Here is a 23,223-nt window from a genome sequence, read left to right as displayed (position 1 = left end):
GTGTGTGCAGGGTACTGAAATAATCATAATAGCATACAGCAACCCAGAGTAAAGGGTTTGAAAAGACACAGAGAACAACAGACTACTTACAAGTGTCCCATTTCCTTTGCCAAACTAGCGATTGATGGAGGACATGCATTTTTCCCTATCAATTTTGTCTCAACTGCTGAAATCCAAAGCAGGCATCCAATCATTCAGCAATATAAGACAAATTTATTATTGTGCAATTAGCTAGCTACTTGTTTTCTGCTCTTTTTCTAATTAGTGTTTCATGTCAAAACACCCCTAAGTCCTGGAACATCTACAGGTTTCTGAACAGATGTGATCAATGTAAGGGTCCCAAATATCGCATTTAACGGTACCACCACATACAGACAATGAACACAAAGATATTTACTGGGTAAAAATTATAACAAACAAAAAATTGGAGAGAGTCCAAACCTGGAAGTTTTAGCCTGAGTGGGAATAAAGCTGGCATGGATCAGTAGACTTCATGAACTTCTGAGCTCAGGCATTACTGGAAGTATGTGTCTTAATTGTGCTTCACATACTTTGATAGAGTGGCAGATTAGCTGCCTCTTGGTCTTTAAAACGCCCATAATAATTGCAGTGATTGAAAAGAAACACTTCCTTAAATGATACCACTCTTGGGAATGCCTGACAGTCTAGTATTGAGGTATATGGGACAGTATGGCTCCATTTTGTCTGCATTCAACCAGGGCAGTAAACAGTTATCTATGGGGTTGCAAAGGCATAGCTGGAGAAGAATTCACCCCTTTGAATTTGTTCTTAGAAATGTGACTGGCAAGGCTGGGTCATTTATCTCTAAAGCTGTCTTTCATGAGCAGTTCTGTCTTTCGTGAGACATTCTGAGCTTTTGCTGTATGCCGCAAGGCAGCTTTGCAAATCAGATTGGATCATCTGATTCCTCCCACCACGATGCTGCTCTGCAGCAGGATGACTCCAGGGTGTGACTTGAATGTCCGTCTGACACCTGCTGTTGGCAACCGAAATCCTTCCACTGGCTTCAGCAGGAGTAGGATCGTGCTACTGATCACATCATAATATCGATGACATCATACTGTTGCTTCTCAGGAAAAAAAGACTGAGATTCTTCAGTGCTAAAGCCATAATCCAAGTGGCAGAGAAGCTGGCAGGACACGGAGCAGTTGAGACTATGAATACCCTACCTTATGATGGTGCGCATGGCTTGGCACCAACTCATATTGACACCTGCCTTATCTGCAGGAGAAGACAGATTTAGGCTGAGAAGGAGGACAAGGGCAACAGGCAAGCTGGAAAACAGGAATACGTTATACCGTATGTCAGTACAAGGTGTGAGGTGACATGATAATACAGACCTGCGAGAGGTGGAGTCAGAAGTTCCTCAAAAGTTACTTCATGCAATTAATGGTTAATCTGATGCATGAAGGCTGCAGTTTTGAGGACATTTCCCCCCCACATCTCTTTCTGTGTCAAATGCCTCCCTGATCAATGTCTTCTGAAGCTCCTAGTTCTCCCCTGCTCTGTCACTGTGGGTTAAATATAAGCTGTGGATGCTGCAACGTTCCCTGCAGCCATCTAACTCACACGCGATCCAGCCCACTACTCTCATCAGTATTTCTGTCACGCCAGAAACTACAAGAACTTGAACAATCTTTAGAGAAAAAATATCTCCAACAAAACCACACAGATCCCATCCCTGTGGCAGGCAAATGGGTTACCCTTTGAATGACTTTTAAAATTACTTCATAGATCTTCTGCTCTGACAGAAGACAACGTAACCTCTTTCCATTCTCTACGTGCCTGCTGCACGTGTGATATGCGATGCCGCACTACTGCTGGAGCATGATCCTAGCTAGGGCACTCAGGTTGTGATCATTTGCACCAATGCAGGTAACGTGAGGTTAGGAGGCTCTGCTAACACAGCAAGGACCGCTCGGGAGCAGCTCAGGGCATGAGCCGCACCTGAGAGTTATGGAAATGCCACTGAGATCAGGCAGGAAACCCGGTTGAGTCTGCCCCAGTTGTCCTAGTTTAAATTGGGTATCTCTGTTCTCCTCGGCTGTGCCGATGTGCCTCTATCGGTGGGCGAGGAGGGATAAAAGATGATTAAAATTCAATTACTGAAATGACAAAAATCCCCTTTCTGACCTCCTTCACTGATTCAGGTTACAATGCGGTCTCACGATTTCTCATGCTGGCACAACACGGAAAGTGGTAAACAGCCGCAAGCGGGTGTGGAAGACTTGCTGTAGGGGGCTGAACTTCTTCAAGTCTCCTTGCCACTGGGGAAGATGTCTGTGACAACTGTGTCCCTGCTGAACTGACTAGTGGAGAGTAAGGGTCACCAGGAAAGGACAAAAATCACACCTCCTTGCAAAGCCAGCAAAGTCTTCACGGTGCGGCTTTGCCTGTAAACTGCAGAGAAGAGTCTCCATCCGAGAGGCTCTGGGAGTTGACTGGGATCCCTGGGAAGGTGGTCCAGTCCTATCTGTGCTGGGAAGTGAACCCTTGGGATTGGAAATGTCCTTTTCTTCCTAGGCCAGACTGATGTTGTGATAGCGCCAATATCTAGGCATTGCTGTAGTTGGAGGAGCAGGAAGCAGCGGCCTTCCTGGGCAATCATGTTCTGCCTCCTGTCCAGGGAATAAGGAATGGGAAATGATGCATTTTGCTGATTGAACCTGGCTTTGGGAGCACTAATCCACCTGGCTTTAGTCTGTACCTCCCCTACCTTGAACCAGGTCCAGTCTCCTAGGAGCCAAAGCAGGAATTATACAGTAGCCTTGGCAGTGCTACTTCATTAGCCTATAGTGCTAGTGATTAAAAAACAAAACAAAACAAAACAGCCCTTCCTGCTGCCATCGTTCTTTTTTTTTTTTTTCCTTTACACATCCTGGGCTCGCTGTGCTGGCCAGCTCATGTGGTAGGAAGCTGCGAAGGAGGAGGTGCTAGCAGTATCCCAGCAGAATGCTGCAGGCAGGCAGGCCTGGAAGGAACACATCATTTTTGCAGCTGATGCATGCTGAGAGGCCTGCGGTTGTCTGGCAGCAGCCAAGGAAGTAGGGTCCATGCTTCAAATACTGTTTCAGACAGAAAAGAGGCAGTGGCTTAGTGCAGCTTGAGAAACTGTCATGCTTTGTGTATAAGTGGTCATAGATCCAAAATGTACGTGTTTTGCAGAGTGGGTGAATAGTGATGGAAGAGAAGGTGCCTTTCTGGAAGTTTTAGCTGAACACAGGGCCTTACATTCAGTGCAGAAGTAACTGCATGAAATTACACAGCCTCTTATGCAGACATAATGATCTGATTTTTCCCTCCTGGGTATTAGAAAAGATGTAAACTTCTCAATTCTTTTTTTCATTTCCTGTCAAAAGACGCCCGTGTTCCTTGTGGAAGTAAGCTTGTGTGTATACAGCAAGCAAGAAACACAGTTTTCTGCTGAGCTGCGAGGAAAGATTGGCAGGAAGGCAAGGAAGAGGTCAGTAGGTATTCTGCATACCTCAGAAAAGGATGCAGATACAGTGAGGAAAAGGGAGCAGAAGACAGTCAATGGAAAAGGAATACAGTGCGTTCTATATATATATATACACAGACATATCCAGATAAGATTTGATTGACATTGCTATATATTAAAAGCACACAGCTTCTTTACTCTACTCTTTTACCAGTATATTCACTTTTTTGTTTATTTTCTTTAAAGGACGACCTTATTTGTTACATGTAAACAGCAAACTGGAAAGAGAGCGAATTGTAGCCATTTCTGTAGTAACCCTGTCTGTATTGGTAAAACCATCACTGACATTATTTAGAGAGCTGGTTGGTGCCATGGGGTATCATCATAAAATTACTTGACGGGTCCCACCAATTTCAAACTGCTACTCATGTTTCTTCTTAAGACCAAGGTATGCAGTAGGCCCCGAGACACAGAGCGCAGCAGTATGGTACTGTACCAGCAAAACAACTCTTCTTGGATTTATGCTGTTGCTCTCACTGAATGCATTTCAGGTTTTTTAATTAGACAAAAATGACTTTGATCTCCCAGATCCGTCACTCACTTGTAGAGTACTTGAGATGCGAGGTTTATGCAGTAATCCACCCCTTTAGGATGGAGGGCGGCCAATCACAGTCCTGCTGCAGTGAAAATGATCCTTTCATTGAAACTAGGCATCGCTACCAGAAGCAAGCCGAAGGATTTCCAGAGCTGCCGAGCCTCCTCCTTCGCTCTCCTCCAATAAGCCTCCTTCTGTCTTTATTTTTATAGGCGCAATTAGGCAGCTCACGTGCCGCGTTTCTATAATGTGGCTGTTACGCGCGACAAAAATGCTCAGCAGTTAAAGTGCAACAAGCAAAACGCTGCGATTCGTGGATTTTTCTTGGGTCCTGGGAAAGAAGGCACGTTCGGTGCCCTTCAACCTAGCACGAGCTCAGAGACTCGCCTCCCCTCGCCCAAGGAGTTTGCTAAGCAATCTCCAGCGAGGGCGTTATCTCAGAACAGGTGCTGAAGCGGCTGCCGTCCCTACGGAGATAAGGTGGGGGAGTGAGGGAGAGGCAGATGAGTTCTGGATCGAAGGTTGCCCTCTCCCAGGGCTCGAAGCGATCCAGCCTGGGCAATCCCTTTCCCAGGCGGCGAGAGGACTGACGTGAGGATGACAGCCACCCCCTTCGTAACCACACACCTCTTTTTTTTTTTTTTTTTAACGAGGAGAGAGAATTCCCGCGGTGCAAAAGCCTGAAGGTGCATCCGCGAAAGGCAGAGTGTCTGTTGAGGAGGGCCGGGGCTGCTACCAGAGACCTCGCCGGCGGCCGAGGCCCTGCGGGAGCCGGAGCCGAAAGCCGGGGCCGGGCAGGCCGCGCCGCTCGCAGCCGCCGGCAGATGGCCCCCGCCGCCGCCGCCCTCCCGGGCCCGCCGCAGCGCCGGGGGCTGATCGGGCGAAGGAGGGGCCGGCCTCCCCGCGCTCAATTTCCCAGCCCGCTGCCCTCCTCCTCCCTCTCCCTCTCCGTCTCCGCGGCGGGGCGGGCGCGATGGCTTCCTGAGGGCGATGCTCCCGGCCGCCGCCGCCACCTCCTCCTCCTCCTCCTCCTCCTCCTCTGCCGCCGGGTGCTCGGTGGGCGCGGGCGGGCGGGCGGCTCTCGCGAGGTGAGGAGGCCGGGCCGGGCTGAGGGCGCCGGCCCTCCCGGGGCGGGGGCAGCAGCAGCCGCCGCCGCCGCCTCCTCCTCCTCCTCCTCCTCCTCCTCCTCCTCCCGCCCGCGCCTGAGCCGCCGGTGCCGGGCGGGGGGGAGCCGGGCGGCGCGGAGGGGCCGGCCGTGTGAGGAAGGGGGGGAAGGAGGGAGCCGGCGCGGGGGCCGCCGTCAGCCCGGTCCGGCCCCCCCCCCCCCCCAGCGCCTGACGGCTGCCTGCGGGCCGTTCCTCCTCTGGAAATGCCGCTCCTGGCCGCGCCGGCTGCCGGGGGCGTCATGTAAAGCGCGGAGGGAGAGGGCTCCGCCGGGCGGGAGAAGCCCCCTTTCCCTCCGTCCGCACACCCGCACCACAGAGAGGCGCACGGCCGGCCCTCCTCCCCCGCCCCGCTGGGTGCATGCCCGCCTCGCCTGCCGGAGGGACGGCGCGCCGCTGAAGCAGCCCCGCCACCGGGCAACCCCCCCCCCCCTCCCCCGGCCGCCGGGCAAGCGCCACCATGGCTGAGGAGAGCTCCGACGTCCCCAAAGAGTTGATCGGTAAGGGACGGGGGACGGCAGCGGGGGGGGGGTCCCCGGGGGAAGGTGTTGCGGGGGCGGGGGGGGCAAGTTTAGAGGTTGCCGTGAGCGACCCCGGGCTGCAGCGCTGCCTGTGGAGCCGGGGGGGGGGACGACGGACCCGGAGGGGACCGCGGCGATGAGGGGCCGGGAGCGGGGGGGTGTCTGTGGAGCCGGGGGGAGCTCCGTGGGGGCCGGCTGGGGGAGCCGAGGGGGCTCGGCGGGTGCCGGAGGGGGCTCGGCGGGGGGTCGCGGAGACTCCTGAGGGGGCGGCGAGGCCGCGCCGCCGGCGCTTGGCCCCGCTGCTGCGTGAGGGGGGAACGGGCGGGCGGGGGCTGCGGGCCTGCGGGGCGACCGCGGGCAGGGGCCGGACCCTTCTCGCCGTCCCCGGGTAGCCCGGGGGCTCCTCCGCGGCCCCCCGCGGCCGGCGGTTGACAGGCGGCCCCGGCCCGGCGCCCGCTGTGCCAGCCCTCCTCCGGAGGGGTCTGCCGGCGGGCAGGGCCGTGGGGGGGGGGGGATTCTTCGGGGGCCTGCGGGGGCTGGCGGACCCGCGGTGAAACTGCCCCGGGACACCCGCACCGCCGCCCGGCCGGGGCAGGTCCTCGGAGCGGCTCAGCCGTGACGGCGCGGGCTGAGCTCCCGAGCTGCGGCTCAGGTCGTTATTGATTATTTCCCCCCGCCCCGGGCTTTGCGTAGTTTAAGACTCATTTTCCCTATGTACGTACGAGGGAGCGAGGGTATTTGTAATTAAAGTTTTATGGCCACATGCAGGCAAGCCCCCGTGTTGCGTGGTGTGCGCTTAGGAAACCGTGGGTGATGGTAAGGACCCTGAAAATGCTGCCATCGCTGTTGGGGAGGTGTCGATAAATGGGTCATTAACGCGGTGCGCTGGTAACCCGTGTCATTTGGGGGTAACGGGTCTGATGCTCTAGGCCTGGTCCTCAGCCACCTTGCTCAGGCGAGACTTCCTTTGGTTTTACTTGCAGTTTTGCCTGTTGAAGAGAGGTCTAAGGATCTCGCCAACATTAGAATAATTTAAAGTGTTGCCTTAACGACAGATGGAAACAGAAATTTGTCAGGCAACAAGGTACATCTTGCGTTAAATACAGAGCTTCAAACCTTACTTCGTTCATTTACGCTGTTGCATTTCCTTCAGTTTCGTCAGTCAGTGCTATCGGGGGTAACTGGTTTTAGCATTTATAAAATATTGGTAAAAATCTGGATGGATGGTTGCAGCTGTCACAGAGTTTTCTTCTGTGTAGACAAAATAGCTCTTTTGCTGTCCCTTTAGTGTGCAAACCATGTGGCTTGCTTTAGTCTATATCTTACTGCTAAGAAGTGATCGGCTGGGAAGTGTGCTAGGAGTAGCAGTGGTCAAAACCATGAACTTTTTCTTTTTTTAAAATGGCCAGGCATGCTTGAGGTGCTCTAATACATGGTACTTCTTACTCACTGTGGATCTGCGCTTTACTCTGTGTCGTAGGTGAGGTGTTGTGCATATTACGGGGAAGAACAAAGTGAGCGTCTTCACACATCCCCTCCTCTGGTGGCTTTGGGCAATTTTAAGAATTACCCCCCAGTCTTGGCACCCTGCACCCACCCAAGTTGGGTGCTTTGTCAAGGGGTCTTCTGAGACACGTGGATCTGTTTATGTAGATTGGTTTGATTTCTGGCAGTGTTTTGGTGTTTGTTAAAATGTAACCTTTTAAATGACTTTTTGTAGTAACCCTGTGTTTTGAGAATAGGATGAAAGGATGTGCCTTAACCCGTAGTGACTGGAGCGTGGAGATTAAACTGGGGGTAGGAGTGTTTGAGCTGTGGTTTTTCTTCTGTTACTCACTTCCCGTGTGACCTTTGTTGGGTCTCATAGGTCACAGTCTTCAAAAAACCCTCTCTTACTGTTGGCTTACCTGGGTCCGCTCCACCGAGGTGCGGTGTCTGAAGTCGCCAGAAGTGGATGAGCGCTTTAAAATACGAGCCTTAACGTTACATTTCCATCTCCGAGTCCAAAAAACTACTTTGCGAGTCCACTTGCTACCCGATGTGTAAGGAAGTGTCCTGAGTCACATGGGGAATATATGAAATCTGTATCTTACCTCTTCGAAGAAGCGTTTCTAGCCCTTTCTGGAAGATGAAGCCTTGGAGGGAGCTGGCATCCCAACGCTCTGCGGAGGAGTCTGGGGTCCCAAGCCCTTTCTCTCCCTAAGTCTTGTTGAAGTAAGAGCGCTGGAGCTGAGGGCTTGCAGTCGCACCCACTGCTGCCGTGTGGGACCTGTGGGACAGCGAAGGGAAGTGGGTCTTGCCACGCCGGCGCCTCGGGAGGAAGTCCCTTGCTAGATGTGGGCACTTGGTGTTGTTTGTGGGAGAGGAGAAACCAAAAGGCAGAGGCTGTGGGTGGAGGTAAAGTAGCAGAGACAGCAGCAATACCTTTCCTTCTGCAGGGTGGTAGGACTTTATGAAAAGGACTGTGTGGTCAGCTTGCTTCTGGATTCCCAAGCAGGGATAGAAAGACCAGAATTAGGCGTTGCGGCATGGAGAGGAAGCCTTGGGAAGACAGTTCTGATCAGGAGGACGGGGCTGAACTTTCTCCCAGGCTTTGCTTACCTGGCTTGCAGCCTGGCTCCTGACCAAGCGGTTGCCCGGGAAGCTGGCCGCGCTGGCCGTCTGCCACAGGGCTGCCGTGGCTTGGGGCAGGCTTCTCGCCGGGCAAGCCGCTGCTACCGAGGATCTTTTGTTTCCTGATAGGAAAATTAAAATTCCTGGGGAAAACACGCCGATTCTGCAGAAAGAGCTCTTTCTGGTGGAGAGTTGCTCCGACCAGGCGCGTTTCTGACTCGCGCACCCTCCTGCCCTGCAGGCAGAACACTGTGGCCTGGGCTAAACGTCCAGGCTTAATAAATGGTGTGTTGTTTGCGCTAATGCATTCTGACTACCGGATGAAAATTGTGCAGAAAAGTGCTATACAGACCACTATAATTAAAAGCCTTAGGAAGAGCCCCTTACCTTCAATTTTAGCCTTTAACCTTGAGTGTGCATGAGGGCAAAGTGTGTGTGTCTGGGGAGGGCGGAGACTTACCTGTTACAGGTGCCAGCTGTAGTGCTGGAAATAGGCTAATGTGTTTAAAAGATTTCTTTCTTGTTCCTTTTCTGTGGGGGCTAGGGAGTGAAACTTACGGAAGGTGCCAAATTGGCTCTTCTAGATGAACTCCTCTGTTATCTCCCAATTACATCAGTGTCAGTAGTTGTATAAGCTTTCTGACAGTTCCCTGTGTATACGTTCCCTTCAGGCTAGGGTGCAAACGTTTAGGGGAAAGGCTGGTTCATTTGGTACTTGGCAGGCACTGTGTAGACATGTGTATGCACATACGTATTAAAACATGGCAATTAATGTAACTTTGTGTTGGCACTGTGAGGTGGCTACGTTGTCGTTGGGACTTGGACTGAGACCAGTGTTGCCTTCCATAGCATCCGCTGCATGGCTGTCAGGTGTTAGTATATGGAAGTCTGCTTGGTTTGCTTTGCAACTTAAATGCCCAAAGTGCAAAATGTGCAAATGTTTGCTTTTCCATTACCTGACCCATACAGCCTCCTTGATATTGACAACAACGGGCTAAAATTTTTGCAATGCAAGAAGCTAATTTGCTTCAGCAAGCTTTTCAGCTACAATTAATAGCAAGTGAGGAATTTGTTGTATTTTCCCAGAGTAGAGCTAAGCAGTGCTGGGGCTTGTCTTGGGAATGCTTTTGATGTGTAAGTAGTGCTGGAAAGAAATAGCAAATTATGTTTAGAATCCTGGTGTATGAAATTGATAATTTATGTCTACTATGATAGCATTATTGTGTAAATTACATACTTACAAAACTTGTATTTGTGTTAGGTTGTGTTTAGTACTGGTGCATGTGCATGAGACTTATGTGAGTGCAAGCGGTTGAACAACACAGCTCTGAGTCTTCCTGAAAACTTGACAGTGGTGTCTGTTTCCTTCTCATGTTGACACCGAAGGTATTTAATTAAGGTATTTTCTTTTATTTCAGAAAGTGTCAGGGATGTTATTGGAAGGAAAATCAAAATTTCGGTCAAGAAGAAAGTAAAGCTGGAAACCAAGGGAGATAAAGTGGATAACAAAATATTGGTAAGTACAATAGAATGACTCTGATTACATACATGAAGGAAGAGCCAGTATCTTTTCAGAAGGCATTCATTCTCCTCTGGAAGGATTCTTTGAACTTTGTGGGTGCCGTAAGATACATGTATCACCTGTTTTCCTACTTTCTTGCTAGCCTGCACAGCAAGTTGGTGTGCAGGCGTGCACATGTACACACGTGTTTATCACTGAGTTATTCTTCAGACTTTACGGTATTGTGTTGCGGACTGATGCTAAACCAAGCTATTATTAGAATCTGTTCTAAAATAATTTGCTGCCTTTGCTGGTTAGGTTTCCAATTTAAATCCACAGGAATTTTGAGTGGACAAGAAATGCAAAATGAAGCATGTAGAATTACCTACCTTTTTTTGATCTGTTGTGCTTTTTGAACTCAAATGACTATTTGTACTTTTTAGTATTCTCTGTTAAGTCATACATCTGCATTTTAAAAGAAATGCTTAATGTGTGGGATCCTCCATTGTCATTCCTAAAACTGTAGTGGAGGAAAGTGTCAAATTAATCTTACTTAAGTATGCTTTCCTGTTTTCTCAAGAATAGTTTTGCTGGCCTCTCTTGATAAGAAGGCGGCTATGGTAATGAGCTGGTATGCTTGCATACTATCTTGAATACTTGGATATTCAAAAAGAGATGGAACTGTATTTCTTTGTTCTTTTGTTTCCTCTCTATCAGGAGAACTAGAGTCACAAACACAAATAAGTACAGTGCTGCTGTAGTATTTTGCAAGATATTTGGTGCTTTGTGTCAGTAAAAATGCTGTTGCATTTTTGAAAGTTTCATTGCCAAAACTGCTGTACAGATTTTGGGTACATTCCCCATGCAGATATTCTATTTTGTCTTTAAAAACCGCAACTTATTAATCAGTTCTGAATTATCTTCGTAAAGTACATGTTGCTTAACCCTGGGCAGTAAGACTGTGGATAATGGTCTACTTTTCAGCGAGAGCAGCTGCTTAAAGAATTTGAAATATTTTCTGCATAATATCTACCCATGTTATATGTAGCTCCTGGGTTTACAGCTTCTGTTTCTGTAGCTGGAAATAGGTTGAATATGTGAATGTTGATTGATTGTCTCTATTTATTTGAAAGCCATGTTTATAGGGAAGTCTTGACAGTTTCACTGAAGCAGTAACACTTGATTGACTTTTTGACTTACACAGAATCATTACTCTTATCAATAATGAAATACATTGTGGAAATACTGAAATACTTTTCCAATTTGATGGGACCAAAATTGACATCCAAAAGGATGTCAAGCTTTGAATTGTCAGTGAAGTTTCTGAGGGATGTACTACTAGGCAGTGAAATGCCTAAATGTGATGACTCAGATGTTTTTTCTCTCTTTAATCTCCTAAACTCTCAGGTGGGGGACTTTAACCTTTTATGACTGAAGAGGTACTGAAAGGGAGGGAACCTGTTTAAGGGGTTCACAAGGTAGTCAGCACTTCTTGTGTGTGTGCATGTTGTCTTCAGTGCACAGGGTAAGTCTTTCAAGGGGATGAATTGCTGAAGGGGGTGTTGTCTGGTAGAACCATTTGATCTTTGATGCAAAAATGCGGGGAACTTATATTTGAAAAAAAAAAAGAATGTTTTCATGGTTAGAGAAATTCAGTGTTGACTGCTGGCATTGGATTTTGTGTTTTCTTCCGCCTCAGAAGAAAACTGCCCTGTGTGAAGCTGTACAAATCACTAATGGCAGTTTTTTTACAATGTTTCTCTAATTGCATGTGTGTATCTTTACCTGAGGTCTTTTTGCAGAAGTGCTGAATGTTGTCTGCTCTGGCAGAGGCCAGTGGAGACTGTGGTTCCTTTTGAGGATGCAGAGTTCTCTGAAATGCAGAGTGTTCTGAAAAAAAAAAAATAAAAAATTACACCAGTGACACCTTAAGTTGGGTACCTCAAATTAGTGGAGACTTTCTGGCCTTACTGTGTCTACACAGTCTCACTTCTTACCTGTGAAGTAAAGGAGATACACCCTCCTCTCCTCAAAAGAGTGATGCTGAAAATAAATAACCTTGCTTCAGAAATATGTAGGTGCTAAATGCCACCGGAAAGCTGCCAACAAAATTAAGAATCTTTGTATTCCAAGCTGGGACTTAACAGTATTCAGAAAATAATGCACGTGGCCGCATTCTGACCAGGGCGGGTAAAACTGAATGCTGAATTGCTATGCCTTGGGTGAGCATGTCAAACTGAATGCTGAATGAAGTGTTGGCAGCAAAAGCAATTCAGTAATTAAAGACTATATCCTTAAGTGTATGCACCAGAGGGCTCAAATGTGATTGCATGGGCAACCTTCATGCCAGCCCTCCTCGACTCCTGAGAGCGTAGTTTTGAAAAGTTAATCTGCTGAGCATGGTCTCTTGAGCCCACGTGTGGCAATGAATTGTTTTGTGATTTTGGTTTAAATTTTTAGTCGTTGGGTATTTACAGGCAAACTAGGTAGCATGCATTGGGTCCAGCACATAATAAGGAGAAAATACCAGTTGCTTTAGTCTAGCTAACCCCAGAGCCATGGTGGAATGTGCTCAAGGTTTTAGAGGAGGTTGATCGTAGAGGTTGGCACTGAGCCCTGGCACCCAAACCTGTGCGTTAATTAAATGATCTCTCATCCTTCCTTCCTAGGAAAATCCAGCAAAACCAGTACCACTTCGAGACAGGGAGATTATTTAAAAATGACTGCACTTGGCAGGTAACTATAAAAACAGTTGACCTCTGGCCCTGTTGTTCACAGTGTATTCAAGGTGCAGAGTACTAGAATATGGATGTAACCATCTGCTGAAGTCACTCTGCTATAGGAAATTCCTCTGATAATTAAGATGGAATTGGAATCTGAGACGAAAGAAAAAACAGTGCAAAAACCCTGGTGTTGCTTGAAATAAGGTCCCGATGTTAAACTGGTGAAATTGGTGGATGAAGTCCATGATTGCCTTAAGGTGCTTTAGGATCTCACCTTTGGGTGCCAAAGTTTTGCTCAAGCCGGGGCCCAGTGCTGGAGCTCTGGAGCAATTTGGAGAGCCCTGGTCAAGGCTTCTCCCAGCTTTTTGGGTCACATACCTGTGCCATGTCAGGTGCAGGCAGCTAAACTCCGGCAGAGCCCTTGGGCAGGCAGCCCTAGCTGGCTCCACATGGCCTTCTGCCAGAGGCAGAGTGCTGCTGCAGGAGCAGACCCCACTTTGTTTGGCTTCCGTGTGGTTCTCGCAGCAATAGTCTTACTGGGTTAAAATAGATAAAGACATCACTGTTTTGTAATCGGTCGAGGATTGCTTTGGTTTTGTGGGATTGTTTTGTTTAAACCTGGTTTCTTATGAGGACAAGGCTTAAGGCATCATGCCGAGTGGCTGCTGTGTTCCTCCTCTAGCTGGCAACTTCTGACCTTCTCTCAAGTTTCAGCTTAAGCTGATGGGTATGTCGAGGTCTCAGTTGTAATGATGAAAGAGTCAGTTTGGGGGGAAGGGAGGAAAGGCAGTCAGAAAACAGAAGAGAAACTTTACACCTACTCCCTCCCCTGAGGGCCCTACCTTTTGGCACCATAAGGGATCAGGCAGAATGCCCTGACCATGAGAAAGATTTCAGTGTTTTGTCTTGTTTTTTTAACTCAGAGGCCTCAGTCATTATCAGATTATCACCTACGGACAAACCCCGGTAGGAGACAGGGCTGCTTAGTTTCGATGTTTGTGGTGCTGCTTTTTTCCTCTCAAAATAGCCAACGTATCGGTACAGCATTTTGCTGAATATTTCTTGTTTCTGTTTCTTCCTATCAGATTTATTGTAATTAGTAGCAGTCATTGAGAAATTGAAATTGTAAGATAAAGGCAATATGTTAAATACATCTGACCAACTCCTTATACAACACTGATGTTTTCAGGAGCTGTTCATGACAGGCCAGATTTCAGGATTCCTCTTTGTGTTTTTTTTACTACTAATAAAAGAGAATACTCCTAGTCTAGTTGCATTTGAGATTATTTTTCCCTTCCAAAATAATATTATTTTAGACATTAAAGATGAGGAAATATTGCAAATGACTGTGTTTTCTATATGGCTGGTCTGGGGTTTTTTTTTGCTTTGTTGTTGTCTTTTTTTTTTTCTCTTGTGTGGTTTTCTTTAAATGTTTTCCTAACCTTAAGGCCATAGAATACTGTCCTGTGATATAGTGACCAACAGCACTTTATTAGGAAATCCCATTGAGGAATCTCTGTTACGCTGCTGCCCCAGCTCATTTACGTTCTCTTTGTTAAAGTATCACAATGCTGCTTTGGCAGGTGGCTCTCCTTAAAATGTACTGTATGCCCAACATGGATTCACTGGGAGTAGGTCCTTGCTTTCTTTGGGACATATGTTTCCATGGGCTTTTAAAACAAAATTTTCAGTTGACTCCTGTCAAATAGGTTTCTGCTTGTTCTGTCCACGTGGTCTGAGATTTCTGAGGTTCTGCTTCTAAAGACTCGCTTACAAAGACTGAAATTCTATTTAAAGAAATCTATCTGTATTTACTTTTAAAGGAGCGATTATGGCCATCTTGTGCACTGTCTGTGTGGCTTCTGAATACTGCTTCAACAACCTGGCTGACTGTACTGAAGCAGCTGAGAAAAGCTTCTATGAGCTGCTGTGCCTGTTCAGCTATAAGGGTGGCAGTCTCCGGGTGGAGGCAGTAATATTTTGCACTGCCAAAACTATTTTGGGATTGAAAGCTCTGGCGGTTGTTTTCCATTGCTCATCTTTTGTCTCGATCCATCCATGATATTCTGTTCAAATAGAGATGAATTTTTCTATCTGCCTAGGTGCAAATGTCTTGCCTTAAAAAATACACACTTGTACTAAATCACTAAGAGCATGAAGCTCACAGGGTTGTCCAAGGTTAGTTTTACATAAAATGTGTGCAATCTCGCACATTATATCATGACAGCTGGTGTGTGATAATGATGTTATATATGGACATTCTTTTAAAATAACGGTGTTTCCTCTTCCCTGCCCAGAACATTGACTGTTATGACATATATCTTAAGTGTGTGTTTATGAAGATGAAAGGAAGTAGGTGTTGGTACATCCCTCATGTCAGGAAATCTAAATGGAGTAATCAAAAAATATTTATATATGAAAATGTATTTTAATACATTTACAAGGCGCTTCTTAGAAAACAATTGAATTGTGGCCAATAAGGTTGCTACAGAAAACTGAAATAATAAGAGTACTGCTGGAAAGAGAATTTATTAATCCAGTCATGCAGTTGTATATAGTCCCAAAACAGGAACTGTTTAAAAAAAAAATTATGTGCAAGTTTTACTGAAATCTACGTTTACATTAAACACTGATCTCTATAAGGTTACTTTTAACTGGTGGGAAGATTTACAAACTTTGCATTCTGATGCTGTGATTGTGCATGTGAATGTTGAAATCCTCTTTGTTGAGAAGTTTCCACTTCTAGGAGGGGAAACTGGCCATCCATGGAATTAACCAGGCTGAGAGGAATGCTTCCCTCTTCTTTGGGTTGGTGGGGTTGGGAATTAGGTTTTATTCCTCAATTTCCTCTTCAAATTCCTACTTCCAGTTTTTCTTCTCCTCTTCCCCTTCCTTATTTCCCACACTCAAAGCATCAGTTGCAGACAGAACCTTGTCTTGTGTTTAAATTGGTGTTGACACACTTTTTAGCATAATAATAATAATACGAATAAACTCTGAGACTCCTTTCCCTCAGGTTTGTCTGCATTAAGGGCAAGATCTAATCTGCTTGCTTAATTAAATTGGCCTTTGACCAAACTGAAACAGTCCTCTTTTTCCCTGGCTACCCAGGCAAAATGTAGATTTTCTACAGTCCTGGCACTTTTGTGTCCTTTTGAGTGCAGCCCTGCCCAGAGCTATATGTTTTCTTGACACTCGGTTGAAGCATAGAAGATTTCTTGCCCATTGAGAGTATAGTGTATTCTTTGCATGCTTTGGGAGCATGGTATAACCAGTACATCAGAAGAGCAGCTTGCTTGCTCTCCCTTTCTTTGCTTTTGGGCAACTGGTACACGTAGGGAAAGGTAAGAAAAGGTAACGAAAGGTAAGAAAAGGTAACTCGGTCTTTCGGTGCCCTGAAAGTACCTGCCTTTGTTCTGTTTCGTACTTTGCATGTGCACACCCACCTGCGGGCCCATATATCCTTATCTGTGTTCTGGAAGGAGGAAGTGTAAACATTACCTCACTCTTGGTGGCTTCTGGTTTTCTGTTCGCAGCTCTAACAGCTATCAGGAAAAAAGGAGTGGTGGGAGGCAGGAGTCCACTATGGTTCTGAATTGTTCATGGGATCTTTCCTTCTGTCAAATTTTCATAACCCGATTAAAAAACATTTTTTTTTAACTGTCACACTCTTCTTTTGCTGAATATATAATGTACCAAAGTGGTTTGCTAATGTACTTTTGTTTCTAGAGGGCCTGACTCCCTGCCACCATTATTTGTGAATGGAGCTTTCTTAAGCAAAGATTTGCATTGAAATCTGTGCATAAAAGTGGCAGAAGACTGACTAGTACATATAATTTCCCCAAAGTTGGAAACAGAAAACGAGCATTAGGGTCAACTTTGTGTCTCAGTCACTCTTCTCCACTGATGCCTTTTTTTTTTTTTTCCAAGAAAGAGGTGGCTTGGAAGGGAACAGAATATGTGTTGTTTGGTAGACAATAGAAATGCAAAAACCTTGTCCATGTTTGTTTGGTTTTTTTCCTTTTCTTTTTTTCTCTCACAGCTTGTTTTGTCTGCCTGAAGACACTTATTCTAAGAAAAGACTTCTCACGTGGGGAATGTGGTTCACTTCACTGTAGGTGATGTGGAGGAGGACACAGTAAGCTTGAGAAAGGCAGCAAGGGCTGCTAATTGAAAAGTTCGTGCAGCATACTGTGAAAAATGCTTCTTGTTGCTCAGAGCCCCATTCCAACCATTGTTGTGATGGAAAAATTGGTGAACGTCACTGATTTGTCTGATTCTTAAAATACTTAATTTGGATCACCTACAATTCTGCTTCATTTTTTTTTCTCGTGGTGGTGGTAATTTAGTTCTGTTTAAAGTAATTACAGGAGCAGGATTTAAAATTATTCTTTAAATATAACTACTGCTAACTGTGCTTCGTACTGCTACCAGAGTCCCCAAGCTGATTTCTGCCCTTGTTCCTGTCTAATCTCTCCCTGTTTCTGGAACACCCACTCTGTGGCAACTCACGAGTGATATATTTTTGTTAATTATAGCTTCCCTAATTTGATCATTTAAGATGACAAACTATTATGATGAAAATTTAATTACAAGAGCCAGAGTCTGATAACCCAACACTCCTGAAACAGACCCAACCAAATTAATTGGCCTGCTGGATGAGGGAAGAGCTACCCTGGCTTAGGGAGTCGGGGTAGCAGAATAAGGTCCAAATAGCTGCGGGATGCGATTTTAATGTTAGCAAACAGAAACAAGTTTCTGCTGGTCGGTACAAAGTTGGGAGAAGAAGTCGCATCGTTGGTGGTGAGCGTGGGAGAGGTGGATGCCTGGCCCCGTGGGGACCAGGGCAGTGGCTTCTGGGAGAGCCATGGATAGGAGGTGGGTTTTTAGCAAAGGGGAAGGCTTCCCTGCCTCAGTCGAACAGTATTTGCTCGTTGTTATATTACTGTCACTCTTCAGGGGGCTTCGCAAATGAATCCTGGCAGCACTTGCCGCTCTGAACAAATACAAATGAAAAGGGGCCATGTGTCCTGGTGAGGCTAATGCAAAGGTGTCTGCAGGATAGAAAGTGGGCAGGTTATATTTCTGGATCTTCTTTCCAAAGTGACCTTTATAAAAAAAATAAAAAATAATTGTGGGCTGGGCTTGTGGGTGCTGGACGTTGTGCAGCTTATTCCCTTGGCTGTATCCCTGCGTGCAGTAGAAGGTCTGTGTGACAGGAGGATGGGCTTCAGAAAGTGTGTATGTGGAGATGGAAAACAGGAGGGGATAGGCTGGGTCTATTTTCCCCTTAGGATTTCTGTCCTGCATTGCTTTTTTAAGTGGTGTTTGTCTGTGCTTTTTAGATAGGTCGATAACTAAATTTAATTTTTTCCCCCCTTTCTGCAGTTAAAGTGGCGGTTAGCAGCGTGCTGCCTGCTGCGAGGTGGGCAGCGGTGTGGCTGGGATGTCTGGAAGCAGTCTGACAGCCAGGGCTTAGGAGGCTGAGGTCACTCGGAGCAAGCCATTTCCATTTCGTGCTCCTGAGTGCTTGGAAGATGCTTGCCGGAGGCATGTCTTTATGGAATAAGCACTTCAGGTACATGTCTCTCTTCTCCGAGCGCATCCTCAGTTCTCCGATGGAACAGCAATCCTCCCCTTGTACCTAAAACTTTGACAAACCACTGCTTTTGTAGAGCTTCGTGAAATTTTGAGGATTTGAGCTAAGTTATGCATAGCTACTTATTCTTGGGGCCTGGGAGGAAAACAAGAAGGTGACATAGCTGCTGCAGAGCAGTTTCTACTCAGATCTGATTAGGGGAAGTGAATGGCTGTTAACCATGATCTGAATTGGGAGACAGGGCACGGCTGTGTTTGTTCAGGGTCGACCTTTGAATGAAAAGGCTTCTCCCTCTCTGCCTTCAAGGCCATTAGCAAGACCGAAACTATTCATACAAACCTATTGATAAAGGGGAAGCCTTTCAGAGCCTGATCTCTTAACAAACACTTGAGCCTGATGCTTAAAAACGATACCCGTGCATGTTGAGCTTCTATTCCAATGTAGAGCTTGAGGAGCCTTAGGTGAGGAGCAGTGAAGGTAGGTCAATACAGGTGTTTGGATTTTTAGTGCAGCCGGCTTTAGCTGATGATCTTCTCTTCTGGTGTTTACAATGTTTCCAGTAAATATTTGAAGAAATGCTAGCTTTGTTAGGTACTAATGCATTGGTGAGTGATAATTTCTGCCATCTTGGTAAGTTTATTCATATCTCAAATCTAAAATATGTATTTTATATTATTATTTTAAGAAGTGTAACATGAAAAATGGATTTTACATATAACAAGCAGTTTTCTTGACTGTGTCACTGTTCGCATCTGCACCTTGGAAGTCTCTGAAAAGTACAGCGTTTGGGCTTTGGGCTTTCTGTTCTCTCATCTTAAGAAGATGCTGAAATGCCTGCATTTTTTGTGAAGCATGTTGGAGTATGCTATGTACAATTGTTGCATACCCACATACACTAAGGGTATCTTTATGTTCCCTTTCCTACCTTTCTATCTCCTCTTTGCTGTCTGTCCAATTTCTCTGCTTCAGCAAGTCTCTGGAAACCTCCCTGCATGTAGATTACTGTCAGGACTTGGGTTTGCTTTTTAGTCTACCCCTTCTCACACTAGTGTCTCCATTTTCCCAGCAAATGTATGTTTTGTTTCAGTTGTAAACTGTTGCTGTTTTTTTTGCCTGCACTGAATACTACTAAAAATGGTAAGATGTGCAGGTCTCAACTCTTAAAAGTTGCACATTCAAATTAGGAAGATTTTAGGTGGTTGCAGGATTAATGCCAATGCTGAAAACACATTGCCTTTTTGCCCTCTCATTATTAAACTATGATCTTTGTCAGCTGGCAAAGATTTCTTAAACTTAGTAAATGCTTATTGTAAGCCTTGGAAATATATTTTTCCCTGTTAAATATTTTGAAAACATTTAGCAAAAAATACAAAACCTAAAGATGAGTTAGTTTCATGTGATATTTCCAGTGTAATGCTATCCTTTTAAAGTATTTCCTGTAACACCATTAGATGGATCTGCTGTTGTTTGTATGTGCGTGAAATTGTATGAAATTAAAATCCTGCAGGTTTTTGTATGGTATTAATTTATCACAATGTAGCCTTAATGCAATTTTAGTAGGTCTTTGTTCAGCCTGAGTGGTTAAGTCCGCCCCAAATACATTATTATTCTATTTTATTTTTTTCTATTTTTCTGTTTTATTTTTCTATTTTTATCTCCATTGTTTATTTTAGAATATTCCTTATGTTGTTTTTGCTTTATGGAGGGTCTGTTTACTGTCACCATAAAGAAGATATTGCAGCCAATTGTTTGAAATCAAGGCTGGCCTTAAGGACGTATGCATAATTGAAGGCAACATTGGCAAGTCAGCTTCTCGGGCTCCCCTTTCACCTCTCTAACTGCTCCAGTTTTCCACACTGCTCTCTGGGAAGCGATTCGTGATTCGTATGGTGCTGATGATGCCTCTCCTTTGAGCCAGGAGCAGCATTAACCTTGTGTGGAAGGGGTTAGTGAATTGTGCTTTACAGAGAGCACTGGGGACCTCCTTTCCTCTGCCTTCCCAGGTGCTGCCTGCTCGGGAGCCAGAGCTGCCTGGTGCCAATGCTCTCTGCTTCTGAGTAAATGCAGTGTAGTGTCGGCGTAGCTTAGATTCTATCGAGAGGAGTGATGCTATCATGCTTGTACCTTGAGATGTGCTGCAAAGGAAGCTTTGCTGTGGAGGAGCCTGTGTGTTGCAAGTTCACAGCGTGGCTGTTCTTGTGTAACCTTGTTCAGGTGCCAGAGCCCCGGGGAGCTGGAAGAGCCTGGGCTGTGCTGGGTGAGGAGGTGTTTCTGCTTGCACAATTCCTTCTGTAATGCTAGACCTCTCTCTTGCCGGATGCACAGATCTGCTCGACTTCAGAACATGTTGGGAGGAAGGGATTCAGTAGCTGTACTGCTTCTTTCAGCGCACTGAAGAACGAGAGTAAGGAGTTGTATCAGAGGGACTGCTTGCTCTCACCAGCCATTTCACCATACACATTCTGTGAGGGCCAGCCTCAGAAATATTTTCCCAAGTCATCTTGAACTGCTAATTTTTTAGCTTTATTGATAATACTTCTAAAAAAAACCATCAGCTTGTGCAAAAGCGGATATGCAGCCTGACAGAACTGGCAAAAAGAAGAGGAATAACTTTCTCCACCTCCCTGTGTCACTGTTTCTGAAGTGGTAATAGCAGCTTTTCCTGGAACATAAAGAGGAAGAGCTGGCAAAGACATGAGACTCTCAGTCAGAAGCCTGGCAGGAATTAAGCAAGCCGCCTTAGTTATTCTTCTGTTTTTGTGTTCTCTTGAAGTATATTTTCCATGGACCAGGCAAAGGGACTGGTTATAAATACTGCACCAGTCTCGCCGGGGTTTAGTTCTTGGTAAAGTAATTTGAGATCCTTTGGTAAAAAGTGTTATTTTCATACATTTATTTATTTATGCCATTGCAGTTACCTTTGAAAGAAAAGTTGTTGTAGTATCACAGATCGCATAGGTTTTGTTTCTATAGGAATACCCTTGCGGTGAATGTAGCCAATTGACAGAGAATTGTAGAAGTGTTTTAAAATACATAAGAGACTTGTTACAGTGCATGGACATTGCTTCTCACTCCCCCAAAACTGTTTCAAGCTGTGCATTAGCCTTGAGGTCGAGGTCTCTGAATTAAGATTTAATATAATAAAATACGCCGAGAAAATCCTTAAATCTGTAGGGTCCAGATGCATCTTTGGGAAGCCATGTGAGCTGTTTGGTACAGTGTGGTTCTTAACCACCTAGTATCTTGAAGGACACTTAGTAAGTCGGGTAAGTAAGACTTTACGTTCATGGATATCGGATGGCCCTACCTTGGGGAGCAGAGAGGTTTTCATAATTGACCTTTGGATAATCTGATGGCATTGTCTGAAAGAACAAACAAAAAATATGTGGTCAGGTAGAATTTGTCTTGCCATGTCATTTAAATTCGGGTGGTGGAAATCCATTAAACACTGATCTGTTACATTTTTAGGCTTTCTGAATAACCCATCTGTTCAGTTATATTGAACTGTATCTATTTAAGATGTGACCAAAGCCTGATTTTGGTTTCTTAGCTGTAATCTCTTGTCATCCAAGTATAGAGCACTCCCAGGTGGCTTTTGGACCCCACACTTGGCAGGGTGAAGAGTGGCTTGGATTGCCCTGTTGCGAGTTTCTTGCAAAGCCTGAGGATTAGTGGATCTGTTGGCGCGTAGTGGAGACCGGCCAGTTGGACTAGGCATTAGGTTAATGCTTAGGGCATTGTGGATGCATTGACATGAGGAAATTTAGTATCTGGGTTACAGCAGCCTCCAGCAGTAGCGGTAAGCTGCTACGGTAAGAAAAATACTCCTTTTCTAATTTTTTTTTTTTTTTTTTAAATTCCCCTGTAATGGAAAATCTGTCCTGAGCTGATTTTAGCATTACATGGAGGTAAAAATTCGTAGTGGTTTGCAGTTATCACTATCCACTGTGGGGTAAGGTTGCTTTCAAGAATCTGTAATGGGGATATTGATGTTTTTCCATTCCTGTAGGCAGAGTTCATGCATAAAATAAATGTTGAGCTTTTAAGTGTGTTTAATAATTACCCCTCCCATGAATGTATACCAATGCATATAATGTTGCACAAACTGATGCTTTAGATAGGTCTGTGACTTAAAGAGCCAGTTTGTTATATATTGCCTAATATTTTACACATAGATTATAAACATTTCAAAGATTATTATGTTATGCTTTTATTTTAAGGTCAGTAGAGTAACTGAAACAAGAGGCAATAAAATCAAATCTTCAGAGCCTAGTATGCTGCCTTTTGCATCAAGATGATGTTCAGTTGCTAAATGTGTTTTTCCCCAGACAGCAAAGGCATCTGCGGATTCTGCAGTGCCCATTTGTTTCAGCCTGGGCACACTCTGTCGACACTTGCTGTGAAATACTGTAGCCTGGTTCACCTTCTGTGCTGCTGAGCTCTTGTAGCTTTATCTGCTTAGTTTATTCATTATTAAACGCATGCTTTCTGCTTGACAAGTGCTATAAAATCCCTTTCACTGTGGCTGAACCCAAGAACCTCCACTGAGAGTCTAAAAGGGTTATTAATTTTTTTTAAATGCAAATACTACACATTTCTACTTTACACTGAAGTGCTCTTCAGACCAGACCTGTCCTGTTCTTTAAGCTGTGTAGTCATGTAAAAATGAAGTACTAGATTTTTCCAGATTTCTACTGAAAACAGAAACAAGAATATCTCATGTATTTGAAAGTGTTTCTAGAGGTCTGATAATATTAGGTCTACATAAAAATGACTGTTCGTACTATGTAGTATGTGTGTTATTATATGTACTTCTGTATTAATGTAGCTGGTATGCAGTCCCCATTAAGAAAACACACACACAGCATGAAACAGAAAGGTATGCTTTTCTAACATAAGCTACAAGGGTTCAAGCTTTCTGAAGTTTTAATTTTAAAGTAACTCAGTTTAGACATCCAGTGTTAGTTTTTTTGATTGATTTTCAATTTTATGATCATTTGAGAACAACAAACAAGTCAAGGCTTTGGGCTTCCTTCTTAAGCTCTAGC

General features: G+C 45.3%; 1 protein-coding gene across 4 annotated transcripts in view; it reads left to right on the top strand.

Annotated features, from left to right (window-relative positions):
* Window positions 1-5,234: 5,234 nt before the first annotated feature.
* Window positions 5,235-23,223, top strand: part of CARMIL1 (capping protein regulator and myosin 1 linker 1) — a 196,353-nt gene continuing 178,364 nt past the window's right edge. The window contains exons 1-2 of one of the 4 annotated variants that reach the window (XM_075022848.1): window positions 5,235-5,718; window positions 9,771-9,868. In XM_075022848.1, coding sequence (XP_074878949.1) covers window positions 5,679-5,718; window positions 9,771-9,868 — 138 coding nt within the window. In that variant the 5' untranslated portion in view covers window positions 5,235-5,678. Of the gene's footprint in view, window positions 5,719-9,770; window positions 9,869-11,342; window positions 11,379-23,223 lie in introns of those variants that run through there. The other 3 variants (XM_075022847.1, XM_075022845.1, XM_075022846.1) reach the window with 3 other exon arrangements.

Source organism: Buteo buteo, chromosome 3 (genome assembly GCF_964188355.1).
Source record: "Buteo buteo chromosome 3, bButBut1.hap1.1, whole genome shotgun sequence".
In the NCBI taxonomy this organism is placed as follows: domain Eukaryota; kingdom Metazoa; phylum Chordata; class Aves; order Accipitriformes; family Accipitridae; genus Buteo; species Buteo buteo.
This window is presented reverse-complemented; position numbering and strand designations above follow the sequence as displayed.